Below are 13,705 nucleotides of genomic sequence, written 5' to 3'. Positions count from 1 at the left end.
GACACAACTGTGAACGTAAAAAGGGCTGGGAGTGCACTTCTGGCTCCAGATGGCTCCAGAGTACATTCTATGAATTCCCCGGCCTCAGAATTCCTACCAAAAAGTCAGTTTCTACCAGAATTCAGACTGTATAGACTAACAGGGAAAGTGCATCTCAGAACAAGAAGCCACGGAAAGAGCTCAGCCGCATTCTGGAACCCCTGAGAACTTCATGCGTGACACCGTGCAGGGGACTTTGGATTGAGGGCAGGGCTAGTTAGCCTGCCGCTGACCGTGTGGGAAGTGAGTGGGGCAGATGCCAGCAGACCCCCTCTCCCCTCCCCGAACCTGCCGGCTCACAGTGCCAGGGGCTAGACGGAGGGTGGGGGGTTCTTGGGCGCAAAGTGAGAGGCAACAGTAGATCCTCCTTCCACCCTGGGAAGTGGGACAGGTGCTCAAGTCCACACACACACACACACACACACACACACACACACACACACTGGACGCATGACATTAACCAGGCGCTGACAAGGCTGGCTTCAAAGAAAGGCAGGCGTATCAGTTAGAAGAGGGCAGCTGGTGCCCCTAACAGACCTCTCCCCCAGAACACTAAATCCCAGGTAGCATTTGAACCGACAATAGTTTCCAGGTCCAATGACAAATACCCAAAGATTCTACACTCAGCAAATAATTTAAGTATGACAACCACAAAATAGCATTCTCAGACACACAAATATTCAGCGAGCTTTCCATCTGCATAACTTTCTTGAGAGAAAACACACACACACACACACACACATGCATACACACTCAAGGATGATGGTAGTGAGTAATGCAGCCAACATAATTCAAGAATTAGGTCAAGATCATTGTGGGTAATTAAGTTATATAAAAACAGTTCTAGGAAGAGAAGTAAAATAATTAATACCATTATCCTCATTATTGACCTCTGTCCCTCTGTCCTTCTATCCTCTGTCCCTAAAATCCCCGAGTCATATGTTTTCTGTTTCGTTGTTCACTCTGACGGAGAGATGAGTCCAAGTATACTGCTTAACATACTGCTTTATAAACTCAGTGCCGTGGGAAAGCGCCCCAAATTATTAGTCTAAAAAAGGAGCAAGGAAAATGTGATCACCATGGCAAGGTAAAGAAGACGAAGAGAACCATAACCAAGTGTAACTTGAGACTGTTGGTTTTTAAAGCCCTAAATTAAATCTTCAGAGATGGAAATCAGCAAGATAATAAAATCATAATACTCTCAAGAATGCATGGATGGTTCAATATTAAGAAACCTATTCATGTAACATTCATTCGACAGAAGTTTCTAAGTGCCTCCTATGCGCAGAACAGGGGAACTGACCCGAGCTCTTCTCTGAAATGCGTGTCCTCAGCTTCCCGTTCAGGGAAGGTCTTTCCCCCTTGGGTCATTCTCTGTCATCACCAATCACTGGTATTTGCTTCTTTATTGAGGGCTTTCTTCCACTAGAACAGCACTGCTCCAACACCGATGTCCTGTCTGGCTTGTTCGCACCTGCTTACCCAGCGCCTGACAAAGACTCAGATGTGGATCGGCTGGCATGGTTATTCGGCACTCTACCTATAGATTAATGGATGACGGTGATTCCAAATCCCTGCCTTTATAGAGCTTTTAATTTACTGGGGGAGACAGACAATCCAACAAGTACTTCTGTGGTCGGTGCCCAGACCTCCGCTGTCTATGCCTGTTTTTCTGTTCTAACTGACTTGCTGAATAAAAGGTGGGAAATATTTTGCAGGAAGCTTCCACAACTTCTTCCCGAGAAAAGTCTGGAAAAGTAGAAGCGCAAAGTAGTACTTTCCTGCTTCCCAAAGCCTGTCACCAAAGGACACGCAGCAATTCAACCAGTAAGTGTGTCATGGAACTGTCCCCAGGAACGGAGCCTCGGTGTCTCTGAGGGCCAGGAGCATCAGTGATGCGGGGGGGTCTGGGAGAGGGTGGGTCTCTGCTGGTCCAGCTGGATTAAACACGGCTGCGGTCTGCTCACCTCTCTGGGGGCATTTGTCATTGCACCTGTGTGTCCCCGGCCAGCTGGAGGGCTCCCTATGGTTCCGGAAGCTCTGCCTGTCGCTGGACTCAGTGCCATGTTGGAAGAGCCGACACGGGAAAGGCAAGGGCTTTCCTCCTGCTCTGTCTTCTGACGTGCTCCTTGATTTTAGGAAGGCCACTGGCTCTCCCCAGGTCTCCATCACCTCATCTGTCACCAGATGGAAGTAGAGGCTGGAGGATGTCAGGATTCTTGGTTGCTGCCAAGAGAATAGCCCTAGTCCAAAGTCAGGGAATTTGAGGAATGCAGAAAAGCATGAAAAGATTAAAACCACGCCACATGCTGATATTAGAAATAATCCATGTTAACATTTTCCGTTCTTCCCCTCCTGTGCCTCTACATGCCCGCAGAGCACGCGTCCACGCATGCGCACGCACAGCACGACTTCCCGTCCTTGGAAATTGCTCCGTAAGCACCATGATCAGTGGGTGCCTCGTGTTTTCTTATGTGAATGTGCCCAACCTCGTCAACCAACTCCCTAGTAGGGATAGCGAAGTCATTCTCCGTTTTTCACTAAGATAATGAGCATTGTTGAGTTTGTCCATGAACTTTTGCTTACGTTTGTGATGATTTTCTGGGGGAAGCACGAGGGGCCGTGGATGGGGGCACGGTTAGGAGCTCCCACTTGCTTCCAGAGTTAAGGATCCGTGCGACCTTGGGCAAGTCCTTCCACTCCGTCTCCCGTTACTCTGCTGCAGGGTGCACCCCTGAACCATGGTGTGCCAAGCACATTTCTCATTTGGGGACTGCTAGTGGCTGTTTTTTTTTATGATAAGTTTTTGCTTATTTCCCCCTTTAGAAAAATTTCCTAGAAATGGAGTTTCAAGGGTAAGTCCGCCTTCAATTTTGAACCGTGCCGCCAGATTTAAGCAGCTAAGACTCCAGTAATGTGTATGCGTACCTCTTTCTTCAATCACAGCCCACACCGTATTAAAATTAAACAATATGTATTTGCTGCAGATCTTTCTCTGTTCCCCTCTTCCCCCACCTCTGCTTTTTTCTGGTCTGCTTCTCACCCAGGACCGGCGGCACAAGTGGCGGGGATCTGTGTGAGGTGAAAGCATGGGAACCTTGTTCAAATATTAAGAATTTCAAAATGGAGGCGGTGGGGCATTAAAACCCAAGCCGAGGCCCCTCTAAGTGTGGGGCTCTGTGCGACTTCACAGGGCACATACCCACGAAGCCAGCCCTGCTTGTGCCCTGGGCACCGAGCAGACCCCGGCCCCCGGGTTCCCAGCCCCTGGCCCCCTGGCCCTCCCAGGTACTGGAGGGTGGAGGAGAAGCTGCTGGAGCATTTCTTCCCCATTCCCTGTGCCCCCGTGCTGTGGTCCTGGCAGGCCATGTCTGGCTGGGACCAGACACCAGGTCAGGGTGGCCTGCCCATGGACCCAGCACCCACTGGGCTCTGGGAAGGCTGTCCCTTTCCCTTGCCCCTTGGTCCTGGAATGACACCAGCTTCCAGTTCTTGCCGGTTCCTGGGTACCTAGATGGCTTCCCTATTTTCTTAAACGTGTCCACACTTTGCACCCGGACTGCCATTCATTCCTCTCAGTGGCCTCGCGGTCGCACCTGACCGGTTCTCTGCCCCCGAAAACCAGCCTCTCCACATAGCTGACCTTAAACATTGCTTCGTTTGTTCCTTTCCCTTTTTGGGGAGCCCACTGGTTTTTCTCTTGGGGAGATCAGTTTGAGCGTTCATTTATACAAAGGCTCCTAGTTACTTTAGTATTTGGCTGTCATATTTGTGGGACGTACTTTCTTCAGTTGTTTTTAAGTATTTTCAACATACAGATGAGAATATATTTCTATAATCAAGTCTGTAGGTTTTTTTCCCCTTGCTAATAATGTTGAAGTCTCTTCCACATCCAGAGAATGATTAAATATTTGGATATATTTCCTTCTGATTTTTAAACGATCTGCCTTAAAAAAAAAAAAAAAGCCTACTCTGTCTGTCATTACTTTTGCTGTTTGGTGTGAAGCCAGAGTCTAAACGTGTTTTTAAGTTGGGGCCAGCGCGGCAGATTGCGAGTCAGTTTCTGCCCGCCTTTCCTTGGATGCTTTTTGCTTGTTTTATCTCTTGCAAACGATGTGCTGTTAGATCTCGAAACCAAACGTGGCCATCTCGTTAAGGAGAGACACTCAGGCCATTGGTGTTCGTTTTACAAAGAGTGTTTGCTTTAACTTTTCTGCTTTTTATACTTTGCTATTATGGTCCCTCGTCACTCGTTTGTTCCCTGCGTCTTGCTCTGTGCGTGCCTCGTTTTTGCTGGGATTTGGACGGTTTATCCAGTTTTTATCCCCACTTCTGGTTTCCTTTACGTGGTGCTAATTAATTAATCAGTTGGGTTTCACTAACTAAGGAATACCCGAGACTCTCTTTCCCAAGTTGACCCCTGCTTTGGAAAACGGTGTTCTACGTTCCCATTCCGAAATTCAAGTTCACTGTGCGTTACAAAGTCGTATTACTATTGTACAATCATCACAACGTAGTTTCCCTTTCAAAAGTTACTTGGGCCTTCGCACCAGCTTTCGTGACCTCACTCTCAGTGAACTCAGTCAGTGCTTTATGTTTAACTGGTTCGCCCCACCCACAACTCGCAATGGTAACCTTGATCTGTGTCCTTGCGGCTGAAGCAGGTCCAGAAGCCGTTTTCAGACCAGTCGGTGCTTCGGGGACGCGCCCTGTCTGGACCCCGGGCCTGGGTCCTTGCTGATCCCAGCTCTGTAGTGGGAGTGGGAACCGCCCTCGGGCTGCCTAGTGGCAGAGGGGTGGGGGTCAGAGGCAGAGCTAGAGCGGCCTGGGCGGCTGCCCCTGTGCCTACCCGTGGCTTTGGGGTGGCTCTGAGGGTGTTCTCAGCGGACCTTTGCGTGTTGAGAGCACACATGACTTCTTCCTTTTCTCCTCTCCTGCTTCAGGTGTTAATCCCTACTGCACAGGAGAAATCGATTTCCCGATGATCAAGAAATCTGCGGCTTGCACAGACAGGCAGCCCTACTCCCTCTGCAGTAGCCGAAAGTCTCTCTCTCAACAGCTGGACTGTCCAGCAGGAAGGGCTACGGTAAGAATGGAGGGGAGAAGGGGAGCGAGGAGGGGCCTGGACTTAGCAGTGGCCGAGGGGCCTGGCTAGTGGGTGTGGGCAGCTCCCGACAAAGAAAGACCATCCCCACTGGGGATGGTCACCTTTGAGCACCCCTGTGTGTGGCTGGTGTCATGTCTGTGCTACTAGGAGCTGATGTGCAGTGAACATTCCCTGTGAGCAGACCCTGAGCCCTGGCTTTATTCCACCTGCACCCCGACACTAGGAGGTAGCATGAACCGGGGCTGGGACAGGTGAGGGAATGCATGCACGCTCACACTGCTAGTGGCCGACAGCCCTGGGCTTGAAGCCAGACCTTCAGGCTCCGAAACTTGGGCTTTTAACCCTGTGCTGCGGTGACATGCTTTACACATATTGCCTTTAATCCATAAATGCAGAAACGAATGTACTACTTGCCCCATTTTTCAGTGAGGAAACAGCAGCTTGGCCAGGTGAGTGGCTGGCTGAGTTCACACATCTTAAAACCTAAGGGACCAGGCAGAATTTGAGCCCCGCCCTGTGCTCTGCACACTGCGTGTCCTTCCCACCGTGGGCATCAGCAGGCAGGTCGGGGGCTCAGCAGACATGAAGCGCGGTGCCCCCAGCCACCTCCTGCTACTTCCTTAAGACGCGGCAGTGCACGCGGAGCACCTCAAGCTGCCACCAGCACCACCCAGCACCCTCGTCTGTAGCACCTTGTCCCTCTTTGTCTCCTCTCTAGCTCTGGAAAGCCTACCCCGTCCTTCAGACACCTGCCTAACACTGCCTCTGCTGGGAGCGCTCCTGACCCGCCAGCTGCATGGGCCTTACACTTTTCCCAGTGCCCATCCTGGGCACCTGTCCTCTTACAGCCCTCACCCCAACAGAGCATGAGCACTCCAAGGGCGGGCTCCGTAGGCAAGTGATGTTTGATTCTCCCTGCACGGTACTCGGTAGACCAGTAGATGCCTGCAAGTTTCTTTTCCCTCTTCTCTTCTCTTGGTGGACTTACTATGGCTTTCACTTGCAAACTGGGAACATTGGGGTCCCAGGGTTAGAAGAAAGATGACTTTCAAAGTGGCAGATGATTTTACATCAGAGGAAACAGGCACAGAATGGTTAAGTTACTTCCTCAAGGTTACCAGCTGATACTTGGCAGAGCCAGGAAAAGAACCCAGGCAGTGGGACTCCAGAGTCTCAGCTCTGACCCATAGTCCAAGCTCTATTGTCCCCTGCCCGAGTGGCTTCCTGTGGCACACAGGGTATATGTCTCCCAGCGCATTCTGCTTCTCCTGTACAAGTCACCTGATTGCCTCCCCTGGGATTTATGCTCCGTGTTTTAAAATCTTCAGGTGCCTTGCCCACCACCCCGTGCCCGGCACAAGGAGGGCTCTCAATGTGTGTGTCTTGAATCGGACACAGGCTGCCGAGGGCATTCTTGGTGGCTGGGATCCCCGCCTCTGTTTGAGACTTTGGCTGTAGGACTCGTTGTCCCGGGGCAGCGTGGTCTGTGATGTGCTCTGCACCTGCTGTCTGGACGGGCCTCAGGGGGCTGCCAGCGGCTGGTCTGCAGGGAGCTAGGACTCAGCAAAGCTGAAACCACCCAGACCGCTAAACACAGCCCCTCTCTACCAGACTCCCATCGTGCCTCATCAACCACATGAGGGGTCATGCCGTGGGCCCCCTGGAGAGGGGATCTGGTCCCTCTCCTGCCCCGCAAGGTGTGTGCTGCTGTCCCGTCGGCTCAACCCTCCCCGCCCCGCTTCTGTCCTGCAGGGCACCTCGCGACCCACACGGTCGCTCAGCACAGCTCAGCTCGCGCAGCCCTCGGGAGGCCTGCAGGCGTCCGTCATCTCCAGCATTGTGCTGATGAAGGGCCAGGCCAAGGTAAGCAAGGGCCATGGCCAACAGAAACTGCTGGATGGACACGAGCTCCTGAGGAGCTGTCCTAGTCAGGGAAGGGAGGAGGTACAGCTGGTGACTCCAGCTGCCAGGTTTTCCCCATTCTTTTGTGAAGTCCGGAGGCGTGTGAGACCAAGGGCACCTGTCCCCTCCCCGGGTGCTTGGCTCGGGGTTGGGACAGGCCCTCGGCAAATGTCAGCGCAGGGAATAGCGTGGAACACTCCTAATGCTCCCTCTCCTCTTCTCTCCCCAGGGCCTGGGCTTCAGCATCGTTGGGGGAAAGGACAGCATTTATGGCCCCATTGGAATTTACGTCAAAACCATCTTTGCGGGGGGCGCGGCGGCGGCCGATGGAAGGCTGCAGGAAGGTAGGTCTTCCGCATCTCCCTGGCTGAGGTTTGAGGATTCAGACAGAATCCCTAGGCCATAGAAAAGAGTGGAAAGCAAAATGTGTCTTCAGCCTTCAGAATTCAGCTTGCGTGGGTTCTGGGCTCTGCCGCCCCTGTCCCCGCCACTGCCTTGGTGACTGTCACTTTCTGGAGGTGTGCGCACTCAGTCCAGGTCCCGTAGCCAGCCTGTGAAAGACACTCTGCTTCCTTTCCCTCCCTTCCCTTCCCTTCCTTCCCTTCCCTTCCCTTCCCTTCCCTTCCCTCCCTTCCCTTCCCTTCCCTTCCCTTCCCTTCCCTTCCCTTTCCTTTCCTTTCCTTTCCTTTCCTTTCCTTTCCTTTCCTTTCCAAGGGGCCCTCCCTGTTGCTGGGGCCCCTGCCACCCCCTTCCTTCCCTCCTGCCCTCCCTGACCCACAACCCCAGGGAAACCAGGCCCTGTGCTTCTCATGCGTCTGAGAAACATTCTCTGTGAGCCTACTGTGCTCTCGGCTCTAGGAAAAGAGAGAATGATCAGATGTGATCTCTCTTTCGAAGAGCTCACATTCCACCAGCTCTTGGGGCCAGGAGAAGCCCCGGCCATCCTGAGGGTAAGGGGCCTGGGGAGCAGAGCTGCCTCCTGAGACGGAAATCTCCTGAGAGCCCTTCCCGTCAACCTATCCTGGAGGGCCAGAGTTTTCTCCCCACCCCAACTGTCCCCCAGAGTCACTTTTGGAGTGTTGGACAACAGGCTTGGCCTGAGGACATCCCCAAATTTCAACCAGGGGGAGAAATTCAGTGGCAGGCTGTCCCCAGGCCGAGGGCAGCCCCTGCAGGCCAGACGCTGGGTTACACACGGGATGCCTGGGAGAAGCGATTTCACAGCGTCTCCCCCCTTCTCCAGCAGGCCAGTTTCTGTGCCTGTGCTGGGGGCCTGAGCCCCTTTAAGAACCTCACTTGTTTGGGGCAGGGTTAGCAAGCTCCAGCCAAATTCGGCCTGCTGCCTATCTTCCTACTGCTTACAAATGAAGAATGCTTTCCATGCTTCTAAATGGCTAAAAAAAAGTCAAAGGAATTTTTGATTCTTTTGTGGCAAGTGAAAACTGCATGAAATTCAAATTTCAGGATCCACAGAAAAGCTATAGGAGGCCAGAGCCGCATGCACGGCGCACTTACCTGCCGGTGGTGTGAAGCTGCGTTCGTGCCTGGGACGGCGGTCTTGTGTAGTTGTGACAGAGGGCCTGGGGCCAGCAAAGCTTGCCATATTTCCTCTCTGGCCCTGCCTAGGACAAGTCTGCCGACACCAGCATTGTGCAAGACAATGCACGCGGATTTTATCGAGGGGATAGTGGGAGTCTTTGGAGGTTTTTATAATTTGGGAAGGACCAGCTATGCCCAGGGTTTGTAGGTGATGTGGGAAGCAGGGTGTCGGGTGAAGTGGGCTGGCAGGAGACCAGAGGCAGGCAAGCCCACGGAGAGGCTGTTGAAAGAGCCAGGCTCCGGCTCTCAAGGGTCTGTGCGGTCTCCCTGGGGGTAGGAAGGTGCAGAGGAAACAGGCTCCCTGGAGATGGTGTGAAGGGAGGTCAGAGAAAATGCTCCTGGACTTAGGAAGCTTACCTGGAGTAGGACCAGGTGAGGGAGGCGGAGGCCAAGAAAGCCCAAGGAGGATGCTTCGGGTGAGCCTTGCTGTGCAGGGTGAGGCATGCAGGCGGCCACTAGGTGGCGCTGTGCCTCAGGCAGAGGAACCAGGCTCCTGCACAAGGAGTGAGCTGGGCTGAGTGTGGATTTGGGGGTCTGGACACCAGAAAAACACTTGAGTTCTAGGAGGGTGGAGGCACGGTTCTAGGGGAGTCGCTAAATCCAGAGGCAAGTAAAAAAGGGGGATCAATGAGACAAAGGAAGAAAAGTGGAGTCAGTCTTGAGAATATGCCAGTGTTTGATGAACTTTCCTGCGTTTAAATAAAAAGCGGGGAGGAGTTGAGGTAGCAAGAAAAAGGTTATTGTGTTCTGTCTTCTTTCCAGAATGCAAACCTACTTGAATCAAGCTTCTCTATCCCCCCTGAGTATTTGTCTTGCTTCGTTAATGCCAGTCCTAAAAATTCAGTGGGAAAGACGTTCAGCTGGTCCACCTGCAGTCCCCGCTTCTAGCCTCACGTGATTGACAAGATCACCTGTTGTATCCCTTTCAAAGTCAAGTTTTAGAGTCTGCCCTTGAGTTCACCAGGTACATCCAGTTGCAACAAAAGTTTGCTGCACAGATCAAGCCTAATGATGTTTTATTTGCATAACCCTTCCCCCAAAAGTGATTGTGTAAGATTGATTTGGCAAAACAGGTTAGTCACTTTCCACGAGATATGGCCAAAGAAGGGCCAGGACTCTCCAAAGAGCTCAGAGGTGGGCTATGTAGTTCTGTGAGGGTTGACGAGAGGAGTCCAGCCCATCACATCATCAAGAATGGTCATTTCTCAAGAAATGCGTCCTCGTGTTCACCGCAACATTATTGACAATAGCCAAGATAGGGAGGCAATCCAAGCATCTATCGGTGGATAAATGGATGAATATATCTCATATATATATATATATATATATATGTGGCAACAAAGATAGACCTAGAGGGTATTATTCTAAGTGAAATAAGCCAGAGAAAGAGAAACACCATAGGATTTCACTCGTATGTGGAATCTAAAAATCAAAGCCCATGAGCAAACACACAAACACCTACAACAAAAACAGAAACTGACTCATGACCTCAGGGAACAGACCGGGGTCGCCGGGGGAGAAGGGGGGAGTGAAGTAGGTGGTGGGGATCAAGAGGTACAAACGTCAAGTTATAAGACAAAGAAGTCATGGGGTTGGAAAGTACAGCATAGGGAACGCAGTCAATGACCCTGTCATGACTTTGGGTGGTGACAGATGGTGACTCCACTTACCTTGGTGAGCATTTCTCAATGTATGCAATTGTCCAGGCGTCATGTTGCTAACATGCTAAAACTGATATGTCAACAGTCCTTCAATTTAAAAACATAAGTGGAGGAAGGCATTTACTGATGGCACACCGGGACTGTCACTCAGGCTCACCTCCTTGTAATCAATCAATCAATCAATCAGTCTCTTGTCCATGATGGGAAGAAAGAATGGGCATTTCTAAAATATGTTCTTTGTCTATTCTTCCTTCAGACATATTAGTTCTATTTTGATTATCTTTTAAATTTGTCCGTTTCTACTCCACTTGGCCTCTCGTTAGTACAAGGACGGATTCTCTCATTTTTGCTCTAATTCCAGCAGCTTCACAGATGCTGCTGATTTGAATTCTCGGTCCAGCCCACTTCCACCCTTTATTTTCGACACAGAGACGTGTTGGGTAGAGTGGCTCATCTAAATTTCAAATCGAAGTACGGCCGTCTTAGGAGTTGATGATCCAGGGGCCCGTGGAGCTGGTGCACATGGGACCAGGATTTTTTTTTTTTTAAGATTTTATTTATTTATTCGACAGAGATAGAGACAGCCAGAGAGAGAGGGAACACAAGCAGGGAGAGTGGGAGAGAAAGAAGCAGGCTCATAGCGGAAGAGCCTGATGTGGGGCTCGATCCCGTAACGCCAGGATCACGCCCTGAGCCGAAGGCAGACACCCAACTGCTGTGCCACCCAGGCGCCCCATGGGACCAGGATTTAACTGCTTGCACGGGACAGGAGACACGGCTTTGGGTCCCTGGGAACCTCCGAGAGCCTGCACGAAACCTTGATACTGGAGAGTTGCCCTATGAGAGGCCTTCGGGCCTCCGGGGAGCAGTGAGGAAACCTCACTTTGCCCAAGGCTCTTGGGTGTGGAAGGAAGAGACGTCGCCCCAGAGGCAAAGGAAGACCCAAGCCTGTGCCATGTACGTGTGTATGGGCACAGTCATATCCCCACTGAGTCCAGGACGCCCCAAGCTGAGAACCTAACCTCAAAGCTAGTCCTGAAGCAGTGAGAGCCTCGGGCTGCCTCCTGGAGATACAGGAAATGCTCCCGCCCAGCAGCTTGGGGCGCACGGGAGTCCCCGAGAAAAACGAGTCCCACAAAGACCACACAAGAAACAGGGAAACGTCCCTTATTGATGAGCGCCGGCGGGAATAACAGACAGGAGGGTTAGCCCTCAAAAACCCAAGGTCACAGAACAATCTAAAAGACACTGTAGAATTACCATTTTTTTATTACGCATGTTTAATCAAGTTTTAAATTTTAATTCCAGTTAGTTAACCTACGGTGTTGTGATAGCTCCAGGTGTACAATGGAGTGGTCCAGCTCCTCCGTCCGTCACCCGGTGCTCATCACTCCATCGTCCCCGTCACCTGTTTCCCCATCCCCCACTCACTTCCCCGCGGGTGACCAGCAGTGCGTTCTCGAGTTAACAGTCTGTTTCTTGGTTCGTCTCTTTTTCTCTTTCTCTGTTTTGTTTCCTAAACTGCACATATGAGTGAAATCGTATGGTATTTGTCTTTCTCAGACGGACTTATTTCACTTCGCGTAATACTCTCTAGCTCCATTCGTGTTGTCGCAAATGGCAGGATTTCATTCTTTTTATAGCTGAGTCATATTCCATTGTGTATACACCGCATCTTCTTTATGCACTCATAGTCCATGGACGTTTGGGCTCTAATGACGTGAATAAACATAGAGGTGCACGTAGCCCTTTGCATTAGTATCTTTGTGTTTTTTAGAATTGCTGTTTTAAGAGATCTTTGAAAAGGGAAAAGAGGGCATATGAACAACAAAGAAAGAACAGAACACAGTGAAAAAAATAACTTGTAGGGAATAAAAGGCAAGTCATTGAAATAAGAAATGCAGTGGCCAGCTCAAACCGCAGACGCAACCAGCTGTAAGGAGAGCCGGCCGCACGGAGCGACGGAGAACAGGGCGAGCATCAGAGAAACATGGAGGGTGAGCAGGCCAAAGGGAGGACGAGTTCTAGAAAGGACGGGCAGCGTGGGAGAGGGGGAGGCAAGCCGCACTGAGATAGTGGCTAAGAATTTTCCAGAATCATTTTAAGGCTTGAAACTTCAGTGTGAGGAAGCACGCTAGGACATCACGGTGGAACTTCAGACTGCCAAAGACACGGGCGCAAGCATCTTTCGAACAACCGGAGAGAAGGGACGGGCGCTCTGGAAGGGGACCAGAGTTAGGGGACAGCCGACTCGCCTGCGAGCTGCCGGGCCAGACGTGCATGGGGAGCAGTCCTCGCACCCGGATGTGGAGCGAGCTCCTGCTTTGTGTGTTGCGTACATCTGGTGCACGGGAGACATTGGTTTTCCATCCCCATGAAAATGGATTTCTGGATACACAAAAAATGAGTCGATTAGGCTTATCTGTGAGGGAATGACTTACAGGGAAAAGGCCGAAGTCACGGGGCAGGCCGTGACAGTGGAGGACACGGGAAGTAAAGGCAGCAGGGACTGTGAGAGAGGCGGGTGAAGAAGGTAGAGCGTGCGGTGTGGTGAGGAAACACAGGGAAGCAAGCTCTGAACGCAGACACTGCTGTGGGAAGGGCATCAGGCAATGAGCCCTGCGAGCACGCGGCCTGAGGGTCGGGGAGGCAAGAGGGCAGGGGCTGAACCAGAAGGTGGGCAGGACAGGTCAGGCCAGGCCTTGTGTGCTGGCCGAGGACCCCGGATCTGCCACCGGGAGGGAGGAGGGGCCCGTCACTGCTGCCCACCTGCCGCCCAGGGGGAGAGCCCGGGCTGGGAAGGCTTCCTCCCGGGCTGTGTGCGTGGACGCCCCTCACCGGGCCACACTCCTCTGTGCTGTGATCTCTTCCTCTCCCGACAGGGGATGAAATTCTGGAACTCAATGGTGAATCGATGGCTGGACTGACACATCAGGACGCTTTGCAGAAGTTCAAGGTGACTGCTTGCTCTCGGTACACAGCCAGACTCCGGGGCTTTGCGCAAAGGAACCTTCCTTCACTCAAACCTGCAAATTCAAACTGTGGGATCCTTGACGTGGGGCACCCCGCAGATGCAGGTCTGGGCCCAGTGTTAAAAAAAGACATGGCTCGGAAAATATGAGTGTAATCAGGATTGCGGTAGGGGTGTTTCCACTATTTAAGATTTGTAGGACTGTTTTAAAACGCTCAGTGTATTTATGTTCACATGTTTACAAATCTGTTCATAGTTTTTAAGGCAACCACGAAAAGATGTTTTTAAGTCTCCACGTAATCAGTTCAATTCGAGACTCTGTTGATCCACCCAGCACATCTATGTACACATGCATACATGTTACATGCGTGATGTGTCGTATCTGTATAGATACATGCAGATGTGTGTTGATTACACCACATACGC

General features: G+C 51.5%; 1 protein-coding gene and 1 long non-coding RNA gene across 3 annotated transcripts in view; both read left to right on the top strand.

The window, feature by feature from the left end:
- The first annotated feature begins 1,767 nt into the window (after positions 1 to 1,767).
- LOC121105535 lies at positions 1,768 to 6,961 on the top strand. The gene is made up of 3 exons (XR_005838104.1): positions 1,768 to 1,866; positions 4,983 to 5,125; positions 6,899 to 6,961. It is a non-coding gene; the product is annotated as an uncharacterized LOC121105535 (long non-coding RNA).
- Positions 6,962 to 7,213: 252 nt separating this feature from the next.
- Positions 7,214 to 13,705, top strand: part of IL16 (interleukin 16) — a 34,986-nt gene continuing 28,494 nt past the window's right edge. For both annotated transcript variants that reach the window (XM_040642881.1, XM_040642880.1), the window contains exons 1-2: positions 7,214 to 7,392; positions 13,191 to 13,264. In XM_040642881.1, the coding sequence (XP_040498815.1) occupies positions 7,251 to 7,392; positions 13,191 to 13,264 (216 nt within the window). In that variant the 5' untranslated portion in view covers positions 7,214 to 7,250. The remainder of the gene's footprint in view (positions 7,393 to 13,190; positions 13,265 to 13,705) is intronic.

Source organism: Ursus maritimus, unplaced genomic scaffold, assembly GCF_017311325.1.
Source record: "Ursus maritimus isolate PB19 unplaced genomic scaffold, ASM1731132v1 scaffold_27, whole genome shotgun sequence".
Lineage (NCBI taxonomy): Eukaryota > Metazoa > Chordata > Mammalia > Carnivora > Ursidae > Ursus > Ursus maritimus.
The sequence above is the reverse complement of the archived record's forward strand: the minus strand, read 5'-3'. Positions and strand labels throughout refer to the sequence as shown.